Source organism: Dicentrarchus labrax, unplaced genomic scaffold (assembly GCF_905237075.1).
Source record: "Dicentrarchus labrax unplaced genomic scaffold, dlabrax2021, whole genome shotgun sequence".
NCBI lineage: Eukaryota > Metazoa > Chordata > Actinopteri > Moronidae > Dicentrarchus > Dicentrarchus labrax.
Window position 1 is genome coordinate 720,608 of NW_026136716.1, and position 14,513 is coordinate 735,120.

Sequence of the window (14,513 nt, forward strand, 5' to 3'; positions counted from 1 at the left end):
GTGTGACACCTCACCGCGAAGGTCCACAAACCCTCCCATCAGCCATCACTGCTGCAGCCAATCTATTCTTATTCTCTCTGATGTTCGCTATTCATCTGGAATTAAGTCCACAAACTCCACAGAGCAGCTTTAACTAACTGTCTTTGGCAGAAATAAACGGAGGGAAAGTCCAGAAAATCGATCCAAACTTTTATTTCATTCATTTCATATAACATAACAGTGATCAGTTAATTCACATATTTCATTTTGTGTGTATACAGCTGAAGTCTAAGTGCAGCACCAATCAGTTTATTACAGCTGTGAGGAGCTGAAATATTAATATTTCATCATATGTATCATTCATGTAAAATGTTTTATTCCCCGAGTGTTTTATGTAAAATAACCCGCTGCCTTTGAGCTTCAGTGAGAGACACCGTGTTACTGCTCTGACAGGCAGGAAACCAAACTGCGAGCGGATGTAGTTCCACAGATTGTCCAGTGAGTGTCAGTGGTGGTCTGCTCTCTCTCTGTGGGTTGACGTCCTAGACCTGTACAGACCAGGGCCTAAAGGTTCCGGGTTCTGCAGGAGGACACTGCAACAGAAAAACAGAAGGCGATACAGTATTTCCTGTGTGTACAGTAGCTTGAGTTCTAGGCCTCCTGGTGTTCCTCCACATTAGTACAAAGACTATGATACCATATGTATGATTAATTTGATCTGCTGATTTTAGATGAGCTGATAATACTTTCTTAATACTCTTAATACTTTCTTGTCAGTGCCCGATACTTCCTGAGGGGTGTCTCTATTAATAACTAAAACCAACCACGTACCAGTTTGGTGAATCGGTCACTGCAAGCGTTGCGGATCCTCTCGGCGGAAGCGGGGCTGTCTAGCCTGAAGGGGCCGCTGATGCCTGACTCCACCCGGGCGGCACTGATGGCATCTTTGATGGCGTAGAAAACCGACGCTGCCAGAAAGAGAGGAGGCTCGCCCACAGCCTGGAGAGAAAAGATTCCCGGATAAATGTTCTCTGTAGAAGCTGTTGTGTTTAAAATGTTCTCTACAGCGTCCGCGGCGTTACCTTGGAGGCGAAGATGGCTTTGTCATTCGGTGCGTCGCGGAGCAGTGAGACAGTAAGCTGGGTGGGAATGTCACCAAAGGCCGGGATCTTATAAGAACCAGGACCCCGAGTGAGTAGGACACCCTGGGGGGAATAATGAAGCTCCTCCAGGGTGAAGAGTCCCAGACCCTGCATGAATGCCCCCTCCACCTGAAGAGAAACAGAGACGCCAGAGGTCATAAAATCTGCTTTAGTTAGTTTTCCAAAGACTGATTCCTTTATTGATTGACCCACTTGTCCGATGTCTATAGCTGGGTTGAGGCTGTGACCGACGTCCATCACGATGGTGGTACTCAGGTTCTACAGTACAAACATAACATACAATAAATTATAATAAATATAATCTCCATAATATTTAACATCTTGTCGAAAGGTTGCAGCAGGTGAATGGATGTTTAATTCAGACTTACATTGGAGACATCTCTGTGTATTCAGTTTTACTGAATTAACTCTTCATAAGCCCCGCCTCTATTTGCTCTGTGCACCATTAACAGTTGAACAAGCCTCGGTCAACTTCCTCCTTTCCTGTACTTAGATATACTAATACTAATTTATATTAATTGTTCACAAACTAGTTACATTTGATGGCTAATGTTAGCAAAACACTGGCTTTTGCTTTGCTGAAATTAGCTTGAGATGTGACTGCTTGTATTCACTTTTATCTTTTAACCATCTTCAAAATGTGGTTGTCTTTTCAACATAGATTAGCCTAGCACATAGCATATCTAAGTACAGGAAAGGAAGTAGACCGAGGTTCCAAAAGGGGCGGGAATAAGGAAGGGTCAGTGCCCTTATGTGGATATATATGTCGACAGAGAAAGTTGTTTCAGTGCTTGCCTCGTTGAAAAGACAACCACATTCTGAAGATGGTTAAAAGATCAAAGCGACACATAATCACATCTTAAGTTAGCAAAATGTCTGGAGATCTTAAAAAGCAGACTGGGACTGGTTCCCAGTGGTGCCAGTTACCTACAAGATGGTATAATCGGCGTATAGTAAAGTATAGTAAAGTACATAACACAGGAGCCTAATATTGATCGTTGTTTCACATTTATTTTCGTAGCTGAACATTTCCTTCAATAAATACACACCCTGTGAGCTCCAGTCAGGCAGTCGATCTCCACCTCTGAACAAGCCACCCCGTAGCTGAAGTAGTTGAATGCTCGGCCCGAGTTCGAGTCAAAGTCATAACCGAGATCTGGAGTCCTAATGAGAAACAGGAAACGGTGAATAAAGTCTGTCTGGGACTTTATTTATCATCAGATTTACTGAACAGGCGACTCGCTCATTGAACTCACTTGTAAAAGCCATTTGCACTGAGGTTTACTCTGTCGAAATACGCTGCTTTCACCTGAAACAGACAGAAATACACTACGACCATTTAAAACTGGAAATGTGGACAGATTAAGTAATTATGGGATTATAGTAGCGACACTACTACAAGTACTACCATATATTCTTAATACTCCTGCTCACCCAGTCCTCCCATGTCCCTTTGGGGTTCTTGGTCTTGTACGGTTCCAGACGTTTCATGAGGGTCTCACAGGCGTTCTGCACGGCAGCTCCATTGAGGTCTGAGGAGGCGGAGGCGGCGGTTGGGCTGGTGTTGGGGACCGTGTTGGTGCTCGTCTCTGAGATATGAATCTTTGAACAGGGGATACCCAGAACCCTGCTGGCAACCTGGACGCAAAAACAGTTTGTAAAGACTTTTGTACTTAAGTACAGCATTTGTTAGCTTAAGTGCAACATTTATTAGCTCAAATACAGCATTAATGGCTGAACAAAAGGTAGGAAATCAAAATGTGAAATTAATGAGCTAAAAACAGCATATTGGTTCGTTAAGCTCAGGTACCTGGACCATCTTGGTATGGAGTCCCTGTCCCATCTCAGTCCCACCGTGGGTCAACAGCACCGAGCCGTCTGTGTAGATGTGAGCCAGAGCTCCGGCCTGCAGACACAAAGAGAATGAGATACAAACCATCCAGCATCAAACTGTTTGTTAGTCAGTGTTGTTGGGTCAGACCTGATTGAGGAAGACGGCGGTGAAGCTGATGCCAAACTTGGTGGGGACGATGGCGAGGCCTCGTTTGGTCCACCGGTTCTGTCTAAAATTAAAACACAGAAAGAAAACTCAACAGTTTTTACATTTTTATGCTGTCGTATTTTAACAAACTCCTCAAATTCATCTCTTAAGGCAGTGGTTCCCAATCTGTCAGTCAGGACAGTGTGTACGGTGTAGAACTCAAAATACCTCCACACGCTGCTACTCAGATATTTGGGGCTCTGATTCTCCATTCAGGACAGCTTTGCTCGCTACTGTCCACCATTTTCATAGTAAACAACATAACATTACTAGCTTAGTTAGCTTACAGGCAGGGCTGGACTGGGACAAAAAAACGGCCCGGACATTTTGAGCCAAGACCGGCCCACCAGGTCTTGATGGAAAGACCATGAAGCCTATGAATGAAAACAAACTTCTTGTGACAATGCTTGTACACTGTCTTTTTGGTGTATATGTACTTGTCTAATAATCTTAAACCTACACCATCCTCCCAGTGCCGTTATTCTATACAGTACTTAGCGGAAACCAAAAGGCTGCTTGGTCTAGTTAACCTCCTGAACAATGTAGTCGCACCGGCTACGGTCGCGGGTCCCTCCTACTCCTGCCTCCCCTTCTCCTCATCCACCTGATGGCCACCTCCGCCATCATTACCTGTGACTGCTCCGGATGCTGCTGCTGCTGAAGCTGAAGCTCCGCCATAGCCACCAGCAAACATCTGTGTTATTTTAACACATTTGGCAGCATCTGCCTGAAGGGCTTGTCTCTTTTTAGCTCTAATTTTTTCCGCACCTCCTTTCCGCTTCTTGCTGTTCTCCATTTTCGTGATCTCCTCTCTCTCTGTATGATTGATTGATTGACAGCCGAGGCCCAAGAGGGAGGGGGCATCGGCCCTCGGCTGTAATTGGTCCAGCCCAGAATCAATCATGACTAATGGGCCGATCTACCAGTTTTGTGTACCAATAGGTATCATGACTAATACCATTACTAATACTAGAACCATTAGTAAAAATTTAAAAAAAAATCACCATCGGCCCACCGGGCCTATGGCCAGTCCAGTGGTGCTTACAGGTCAGTAGGTCAAGCTGATGATGATTGAATTTGAAACAGGTCATTAAAGTTTAAAAAGAAAGTTAGTTCCTGTTGTCGGACAGTTTTTACCAAAACCATAAATCCCGGCTCTGGGACCTTCCATTAGATTGTTTTTACTTGTTGTGCTCAACAGTGCTTTTACCTGTTGTAGAGGTCCACGGCGGCTCTGCGTTCCTGGTATACGGAGCGTGACAGGCACTCATCCCAGCAGCGGTCCAAGGTGAACTGATCCAGGATCTGGTTGTAGGGTGTCAACTCCCCTTCCACATACAGGTTCAACCGACGCACCTGCAAGAGGACGGGGTCACTGACTGGACACTACTGACCAACCAGCGTGTCTGACTTTATTCATCCACCTACATACCTCCTCAGACGGCTTGCCCAGACTCTGCGCCACGTCGTTCATCCAGCTCTCGGTGACCATCATGCCTTGTGGCCCTCCGAAGCCCCTGAAGGCTGTATTGGATGGCAGGTTGGTGCGGCACAGGTAACCGCGGCCACGTACATTGGCCACGCTGTACGAGTTCTCCATGTGGAACAGAGCTCGCTCCAGGACCTCAATGTACACAGACAGGTGATAACATCAGTACGTCATCAGCATATAGTGTCATATTACTCAGTTAGTAAAGATACTCACTGATAGAGAGAGGTCCATGGAGTTTCCTGTGTTGCTGTAGTACGACACGTCCAGAGCCACGACCTTACCACTGTTTAGAAAACCCACCTGGAGCAGGAGAAGATTAAATGATTATTAAAGTTTCAAGACTGAAGCTACAACAATCTAGATCTAAACTGACAAAGATAGCAAAAGGTAGGCTACGTAGCTAGCTAACAATTAGTTAGTCAGCTATCCCACCTTGTATTTTCCATAAAAGGGGTGTCTTCCTCCAGTGATCAACATGTCCTCATCTCTGTCCAACATACACCTCACAGGTCTCTTCAGTCTGACACAAGAGAGCAGGAAATGATGATAAACATACATTTCATATTAAAATAAGAACCTCTAATTAAAGGTGACTGTCAGACGTACTTGTTGGCTGCCACGGCAACCACAGTAGACAACACGGTGGTCCGGCTCTCCTTCCCGCCAAAGCCTCCACCCATCCTCTTCACCCGGACCACCACCCTGTTAGCGGGGACGCCCAACGCCTTCGCCACCAGAGACTGACGGAGACACACACAGACGTTCAGTTACAGTATTGCAGTTACCTGTGTTTACCTGAGTATAATAACCTGTGTTTTTCGAGTATTATTACCTGTTTTTTGCAGTGTAATAACCTGTGTTTTGCAGTGTAATAACCTGTGTTTTGCAGTATTATTACCTGTGTTTTGCAGTGTAATAACCTGTGTTTTGCAGTATTATTACCTGTGTTTTGCAGTGTAATAACCTGTGTTTTGCAGTGTAATAACCTGTGTTTTGCAGTGTTATTACCTGTGTTTTGCAGTATAATAACCTGTGTTTTGCAGTATTATTACCTGTGTTTTGCAGTGTAATAACCTGTGTTTTGCAGTATAATAACCTGTGTTTTGCAGTATAATAACCTGTGTTTTGCAGTATAATAACCTGTGTTTTGCAGTGTAATAACCTGTGTTTTGCAGTATAATAACCTGTGTTTTGCAGTGTAATAACCTGTGTTTTGCAGTATTATTACCTGTTTTTTGCAGTATTATTACCTGTGTTTTGCAGTGTAATAACCTGTGTTTTGCAGTGTAATAACCTGTGTTTTGCAGTGTAATAACCTGTGTTTTGCAGTATTATTACCTGTGTTTTGCAGTGTAATAACCTGTGTTTTGCAGTGTAATAACCTGTGTTTTGCAGTATTATTACCTGTGTTTTGCAGTGTAATAACCTGTGTTTTGCAGTGTAATAACCTGTGTTTTGCAGTGTAATAACCTGTGTTTTGCAGTATAATAACCTGTGTTTTGCAGTATTATTACCTGTGTTTTGCAGTGTAATAACCTGTGTTTTGCAGTGTAATAACCTGTGTTTTGCAGTGTAATAACCTGTGTTTTGCAGTGTAATAACCTGTGTTTTGCAGTATAATAACCTGTGTTTTGCAGTATTATTACCTGTTTTTTGCAGTGTAATAACCTGTGTTTTGCAGTGTAATAACCTGTGTTTTGCAGTGTAATAACCTGTGTTTTGCAGTGTAATAACCTGTGTTTTGCAGTATAATAACCTGTGTTTTGCAGTGTAATAACCTGTGTTTTGCAGTATAATAACCTGTGTTTTGCAGTGTAATAACCTGTGTTTTGCAGTGTAATAACCTGTGTTTTGCAGTATTATTACCTGTTTTTTGCAGTGTAATAACCTGTGTTTTGCAGTATTATTACCTGTGTTTTGGAGGCAGACTGAGTAGAAGCAAAGACCTCCATCTCTCCATCCTCTCCTCGGGGAACAGCCAGAGTGACATTTGTCTCCAGGTAGAAATGTTCCTGACCTCCAATGTGCATCTCACCTGTCAATAATCAATTGATAATCAGTCAGTAATGGATAACTGATGATCTTCTGGAATCAGGACGAAATCCCACACACAGACGGTCCTACCTTCCAGGATGTGGTCGGCCTGTTTGAACCCCACCTCCAGGTCTCCCTTCTGGATGGTTCTGATTGGCTGATAGAAGGATTGGGCGGCGATGGCTTCCTGTCAATTAAACAAACAACAGATTTATTATGAGATTTATAATTAGCATGCTAATATTAGCCAGATTCAGTGGCAACAAACAAAATTGTGTTTTTTTTATCTTGTTTTCACTTGTGTTTTTGTGTTCTGTGCACGTAGCCTTGTTAAGAAAGGTGCAAGTTTATTATGAAACAACTGTAGGCAAACCTAAGAGTAATGCTAAGGGGTAATGCTAATGGGGCATGTTGCTTCCTAGCATTAGATGCTCCACCCTCCTGCAGCTCATTTGGAAACTTTGTCTCATTTTACAAAAATAGTCCTGAATCGTCACCTGGATGGTGACGACCGCCGGCAGCTCTTCATATTGGATCCTGACGGCTTTGGCGGCTCTCTGAGCGTGAAGCTGAGTGTCGGCCACCACGGCGCCGATGATGTGACCCACGCAGGTCACCTGCACAGAAAATAGAAACGTCACCAACCTAGACATCAAGCTGTCAGAGTCACCTGATTGGTCAGACAAACGTACCTGGTGGCGGGCGATGACAGTCTCGTCATATACGATGGGTCCGGTGGCGTTACTGCCAGGGATGTCATCGGCAAACACACAGCACACGACGCCGGGCATCTGCTCTGCTGCTGAGCTGTCTATAGAGCTAGGACACACACCTGTGTTAGACAGGACAGGTTTGTGTGCTGCACAGGTGTGTGTGTGTGAGGTGTGCGTCTTACAGGATGTTGGCATGTGCTTTGCTGCTGGTGACAAGCGCCAGGTAGAGCTCGTTCTCGTACAGCGGCACGTCGTCGCAGTAAACCGCCTCGCCGGTTGCCTGCTTCAGAGCCGACAGGTGCATCATGGGTCGGCCCACCGCGTCGTCCTGGCTCCGCCCCTCCGGCACCGCCTGGAGAACACATGTGACACTGACACACCTGGACGCTAACGCTGGGACTGTAAACCCCGTTGTAAGTGTGGTTACCTGGTAGATCTGAACACTGGACGGAGTCTCAGGATGGTAAATCTCTGCGGCGCTCAGACAGTCGGCCCCGACCTCGGCCACATTCACACCCTGACGGACAATCAGAACATAACCGATTCAGTGAAAGATCCAGATAACCTTATTCTGCACAGCTAACGTTAGCTTGCTTGCTCGCTTCCGTTATTGCTAGAATGGATTTTAGGTTGAATATACCTGCGCTCTGAGCTTTTGTAGCACCATCAGGTAGAACTTGTAGAAGAGGCTGAGGGTCAAAGTTTGCCGGTATGTCACCATTCCGCCTGGCGCAGAGGGGTCGAGGGTCATCTCCTCAGCCAATGAGGAGCAAGCCTCTTCCAGAAGCCCCTCCCCCCACCGCCTGGATGTGACATCAGAGAGAGTTACGTACTTCCTTCTTCTGGTTCTTACATTCTAATACAATCCGCGTGTGTTACCTTCCCAGCAGTCTGCTCGCCGTCTTCTTCGCCAGCACCGTGGTCGCCGCCATGCCGCCGTAGCTGAGGCCCAAGTCCTCGACAACGTCGGTCCCGGGAGTGATGGTGACGCTCATCGCCGCCGTAACGATGCTGATGTCGTCCTCGCGGCGAGGCGACTGTTTGAAGGCCGAGACGAACTGATTCTGAAGAGGGAAAACAGCGGTGTCAGTCTGTTGCTAGGTTACTGACAGCCGTTGCTAGGTGACAGACAGTGACGCTGTATCTACCTTCTTGCTGTACGGGATCTCTATGGACAACAGGACCTCCTGCGGTCGCAGAGTCGTCTTCCTGTAACCTGTGAAGAAACTGTCGTCCATCTGAACCACACGACTGCCATCTGACAGACAGACAGACAGACAGACAGGCAGGCAGGTAGACGGACGGACAGGCAGACAGACAGGCAGGCAGACAGACAGATAGAGGTTAATGGTCAAAGGTCAGAAGGTTTGGAGTTCATATTCATGTCCCTGTTTACAAACTGTATTAAAACCTTAAACCTTAAACATCAGCAGAATAACTCTGTAATGCTGCCTTTAAGGGCAATAGGATATATGATAACTAGTCATGTAAATAGGACAATAAAAGTCTTTGTGATGAAAGTTGATCACAAGCCGTGATATAAACTTATATAACGTATAAGTGACTCAGCAGCTCGGAGAGAAACAAGAGCCTTCAGATTAAAGGTCACCTGAACGCCTCCTGACAAATATGGAGAAAGTAAACACACCACGACCATGTGTTTACACAGGTATATTTCACCAAAGTGTCGTACAGTATCATGCCTTTATATGAAGTATCCAGATAAAGCGCCTGTCAAAATAAACTTATAATAATAAAATACAGACTAAAGTTGAGTTTAAAACAATGTAAAGGCGTGTGTTCAGCAGTTTTATCTGTGAACTCTGATCTCAGTAAAAAACAGATTCCTGGAATATCACACAGATGAATGTGTGTGTGTGTGTGTGTACCTTTGTCCATCAGTGTGAGTTTGCAACCAGCCGCCATAAAAACAGGGTTGAGGTCTGAAATGGGGCTGGCTGTCATGATGTTCCCACCAACCGCCTGAAAACACAAAAATACCACGGTGACGAAACACTGAACACAACACGATGAGATTATATAACACAGGTTTTTATGGACATCTTTTGGCAGAGATGAACCGGCTCTGTGTATTTGCTGGAAATAAACTATGGTTTGACTCACGGCTACGTTGCGTATCTGCAGTCCGGCGAACCAGCGCAGTTGTTCCAGGACAGCGAGGAAGACTTCGTTCTGATGAGGAGGAAGAGTCTTCACCATCTCCTTCAGCACCGCCCCCATGTGGCTGAGAGTGCACGCCGCACCAAAAACGACACCTAAAACACACGAAAACACTGTTTCAGTCTCGTTCTTAAGTGTTTATTCCGACTTTAAGTCGTGCTAGCATAAAACATGAAAGTTTGGGTCAGGTTCATAGCCAATTTAGCCTGACAAGCTAACAGTCAATAATGAAGGAAATCAAATCAATCCTATATTTGAAATACAATGTTCTATTTTTTTCTTTTTGAACAGTATTATCACTCACCGTCCTCAGTGTGCGTCACTGTGTTCAGTTCGGGGATGAAGGCTGGAGCTAAGATAACTGGGTACACCATGTTCTTAAACTTCACCTCGATACCTAAAAGCCCACAGTGAGTGAGTGAACGAGAGAGTGAACGAGAGTGAACGAGAGTGAACGAGAGAGTGAACGAGAGAGTGACTGAATAAATGAATGAATGAATGAATCAGTGTTTATGAGCGATAGACTGACCCACTTCAGTGTTTCCCACCACCACTCGGGCGTCTGGATGTTCCCATTTCAGACGCAGAAACTCGTCCAGGCTGTCGGGCTGCAGCCACACCGCCCTGTCGCCACGGAAACACAGCGAGCCCGACCTTTGACCTTTGGTGAGAGACTAGATAGGAAGAAGGAGAGAGAACAAAATGACAGCATTTACATTGTTTGTTGTTGTTCTTTGTCTTCTGTTTGGGGAAAGAAAATGCTGAAAATCTTGCAACTACAGCTCCCATAACTCTTTGGGGGTATAAACAGGAAGTATGTACCACCATTAAATTATGCAGAATTAGCTGTTATCAGCTCCTGTTTGCTGGGTTACTTTACACTAAAGTAACAGTAAATATAAGTTTCATGGGGACTTTAAAAGGAAGTGAAAATCGCACTGAATCTAAAAATACGTGTCATGTGTTCAGTCATGACTCAGAAATATATAAATTATATATACACTATATACGTTTATATGCCGATGATATCCTGGTTTATATGGCGATAAGTTCGAGTTCACTTAATTTAACAACGTAAAAAGTTTAAAATCTGCCACTTGATAACGAGTGTTTGTGTTTCGGTGTGTGTGTGTTTACCATGAGCTCTGGAGGGAAGATGACCTCCTGCGTGGGGTCAAAGGGCGCAAAGTCGGTTGCGGTGAACAGCGGCGTGGCTTCCTGCTCAAAAACACACAGTTTACAGTCAGAAACATGTTGGTTTGAAATCGGTTTGTATAAAATAACACTTTAGACTTACATTAGTGTCTTCCTCTGAGCTTTTCTCAGCTCCGTTCCCATTGGCCATACAGCAGCCGTTCTCCCGCCCCTTGCCGCCACAGCACCCCCCCTCCTGGAGGAACAAATAATGTATGAATGAATCACACTTGTGGCTCAAAAGCTGGTGTTACAGGTAAACATGTCAGTGATTTATTGTGTGCTTGGAAACACACCGACTGTGTTTGTGTCTCACCACAGTGAAAGTTTTGTACCCCTCCAGTATCGGTCTGTATCCAGTGCAACGACACAGATTTCCTGCAAAAAATATGATTTCCATAGTGCTGTCAGTGTAGATCAGAAACATTTTAAATGTAATTTAAGGGCAGTTCTAGCTACTAATAACTACATTTAACAATGCTAAGCGGTCTCTGACAGTACCTTGGAAAGCCTCCTCCACGTCGGCCATTTTGGGTGTGGGGTTGTTCCTCAGCAGGGCGTACATGGACATGACGATCCCTGGAGTACAGAACCCGCACTGAGAGCCGTGAGCCCTCGCTATTCGCTCCTGAAACATTTAAAAGATTCTGTTGTAAAACTTGTTAAAACACACTGAAGATTCATAACCTTAAAGCTGCGTTAATCAACAATGAATCATAAGTTACTACTGAAGCTACTGAAATAATTGTCAGCTTGTTGTGCAGAGGTCAGTTGATCCCTTTGAAAAAGAAATTAAACGACGCCACAAGGATCCCTAAAGCGTCAAGAAGTGGAGGACCCAGCAGCAGTACGTACGTACAAGTTCAATGTGTGTCTTACCTGCACAGGATGTAATTTTCTTGCCACGCTGCCGATACCCTCCACGGTTGTCACAGCGACCAGGTGTAGGGAGCAGAGGGGGGCGAGGCAGGCGTTGACGGCGTAGTGACTGGACCAGAGTTAAAGACTGTTAATCTGCTCGCTGTGAAATCAGTTTGTCATCATTGAAAGGTTTCAGATGGAAGCACATGACGGGACGCCTTATCAGCACGCACACACACACACACACACACACACACACACACACTGTTTAAGGATACAGCAGCTGTTGAGTGTGTGTTTGGTATCTGGAGACCATGACGGTGCAGGCTCCACAGCCGCCCTCAGCACAGCCCAGCTTGGTTCCTGTTAAACCCACTGAACACACACACACACACAGTTTACAGTGGATTCACTGAATCATTGATGGTGACGCGTGATCGTCCTCAGAGTCCAGTCACGCTGTGGAAGACACACTCTGACCTCCAGGCCGTTAAAGACTAAACTGACTGTTCTTACTGTAAATGAGTCCATGACCATAGCAGGAGTCCTCGATTCAGACAATACTGGACTCTATGTGAACACCTGGGAGCCTGTCCTCGTAGAGATGTTAGTCCTTGAGGAGGTCCCATTGGTCAGAGGGTCTCTGAGATGGTTCCAGGAGTCCTCAAAGAGGTTTGTAGGACCCATGTAACCCGTTTTAGGGGCCCTAGGCCTTCATCAGCAAGTCCTAAAAACTTCTCCAACTTCCTCAAGGACTCTCCAGGTGCTTCAAAACCCTGTTACACAGTTCGTACTGGTCCTGCCTACTGTCCAGCTCTGATGTCAAATTAAAGCCAGATCTCTTTCCAGCTGTTCCAGGATGTAAACTTTATTCTGACTTTGACCTGCTGATTGTTGTCTCAGAGACGGTCACTGACCTCATTCTGCTTGGAAGGGAACCAATAAACCAACCTCAGGATCATAAAACACTTGCATAAAGACCGGAAACATCAGTCGTAGCTTTCTGACTTACAGCTGAACAGGTTTTAGTACGTTGGGTTTGCTTTATGGATTGTGTCAGAGGATTTCTGTCAATCTGGAAATCTGACTAATGTTCAGATGATCGTCCACCAACAACCAGACTGTACAGTGAGCGAGGACAGGATGATAAAATAAGAAGTGAAAGCTCTGGAGTGGGGATATAAAGTTGTGAAACAGGAAAACTGATGTATCACTCGATCAGAACAGTTTCAAACAGAACAGAACGGACCAGTGAGACTGACTGTTTGTATGTGTGTGTGTGTGTGTGTGTGTGTGTGTGTGTGTGTGTGAGCACCTACATTTCCTCCTCAGATACGTCAGCAGAGTCATCTCAGGGTCCGCGTTCCTCTCAACAATCTGCAGCACAAACAGAAGGATCAACCATTATCCCTCGATTACTGTCTCTGGGGACACCTGGGAGTCCATTATTTTCTTTAGGGGACGGGGGAAATTATATATATTAACAGAAAAGCAATCAGCAACATTGTTGGTTTATTAACCATTTTTTACTGTTAATGGATTATTTTAATAATCAGAAAAATAGTCTGTACATAATATAATATATTATAATATAATATTACATACATACATATATATTATCTTAATTTACATAATGAATATATATATATATTATATTTCTCTATATCATGTAATATATATATTTATATATACAAAGTCTATTATAGGTTCTGTAAGTATATCAATAATATATAGGTACAATAATCACTTGTGTGTAGGAATTATAAGATATATATAAGATATTATTGGAGCATTATAAAATTGTAATATTGTGTTAATGTTATTATTATATAATATAGTTATTATTATATATTGTATAGATTCCAGTATTTTAACACTCAACATAAACACATAAAATATAAAATAAAGGAAGAACTCCATTTAAAATCTCTCTCATTTGAATTAAAAAGCGGTTCTTTTTTTACCTTCTTCCCGTTAACGAAGAAGACGAGTTCGTCAGACCCGGACCCGGACCCGGTCTCGGTCTCGGCCACGGTAACGTTTATCTTCCTCATGCTGTCGGTCCTCTGCGTCCTCCTCACGGTGTCCTAATGGTCCGGACTGTCGCTGCACACGGGCTCACTCCTCCGCTGGGAGGCGTGTCCTTGTCGGACCTGGAGTCTGAACCTGCCCCCCCCCCACTCCGATCCAGAACCAATCTGAGGCCGAACCTGGTGGTGCATTCACGTGAACCGAAATCACTCGGAATTCCCCCTTAAACACCAGTTATTAATGAGCACAATCCTGATGAACAACCCCAGATAAAGCACACTGATTGCACCCTTTAGGCAAATTAATCACAGTCAGGAGGTCAAAGGTCACCCAGTACACTAGCAGCTCTGCAGTGACGTTTGCGTGACGTAGCGTTTTCCTTCATGAGTCTGCAGTTTAATGCCGAACAGAACTTATATTAACATTAATTAACAACATTAATAACATTTAATTCATTTAGTAAAATACAGTTTTAAGATTTAATTTGACATAAAATGTTTAATTTACAGATGAGATTACAGTAATTATTGCTGTTTACACTGATAACAACTGTATTTGGACAGTTTACCTTATACACTGATAAACAACATTTATTCTACTTCCATCATTATACAACATATCTGTCAGTTCACTAATACATTAAAATTACACAACTAATACTTTACTGTTAATGTCACTGATTTTATATCATTTTAGAAACTTATTAACAGTATAAAACTAGTAATTAACTGTTTGATTTATGTATAATTTATAAATTTATAATTTTATGATTATTTAGTTACAGATTTTGTATTCGATTGTATTAGTTTGTATTAGTAAATATA

The 14,513-nt window shown here is 43.9% G+C and overlaps 1 protein-coding gene across 1 annotated transcript; it reads right to left on the reverse strand.

Moving 5' to 3' along the window:
* Positions 1–176: 176 nt before the first annotated feature.
* Positions 177–13,787, reverse strand: xdh (xanthine dehydrogenase). Its single transcript, XM_051427009.1, has 35 exons — positions 13,623–13,787; positions 12,978–13,035; positions 11,937–12,033; positions 11,677–11,785; positions 11,299–11,425; positions 11,114–11,175; positions 10,901–10,993; positions 10,741–10,821; positions 10,133–10,277; positions 9,908–10,000; positions 9,547–9,698; positions 9,312–9,405; positions 8,571–8,680; positions 8,302–8,486; positions 8,063–8,225; positions 7,850–7,939; positions 7,605–7,774; positions 7,402–7,528; positions 7,207–7,326; positions 6,800–6,896; positions 6,586–6,710; positions 5,282–5,415; positions 5,108–5,195; positions 4,889–4,975; positions 4,616–4,807; positions 4,394–4,539; positions 3,124–3,205; positions 2,953–3,048; positions 2,577–2,780; positions 2,399–2,451; positions 2,192–2,306; positions 1,335–1,400; positions 1,062–1,250; positions 811–978; positions 177–572 (listed from the first exon to the last, which is right to left on the reverse strand). Exons 1-35 carry the CDS (start codon positions 13,710–13,712, stop codon positions 522–524), a joined length of 4,059 nt encoding a protein of 1,352 aa, XP_051282969.1. The 5' UTR covers positions 13,713–13,787; the 3' UTR covers positions 177–521.
* Between the last annotated feature and the right edge of the window lie 726 nt (positions 13,788–14,513).

Coding starts and splice junctions, on each gene's coding strand:
- xdh (XM_051427009.1), bottom strand. CDS start 13,712: ATGAGGAAGATAAACGTTACCGTGGCCGAGACCGAGACCGGGTCCGGG. Junction 7,529..7,604: donor AAAGCACATGCCAACATCCT/GTAAGACGCACA, acceptor TGTGTGTCCTAG/CTCTATAGACAGCTCAGCAG. Junction 2,452..2,576: donor AAGGGACATGGGAGGACTGG/GTGAGCAGGAGT, acceptor TGTCTGTTTCAG/GTGAAAGCAGCGTATTTCGA.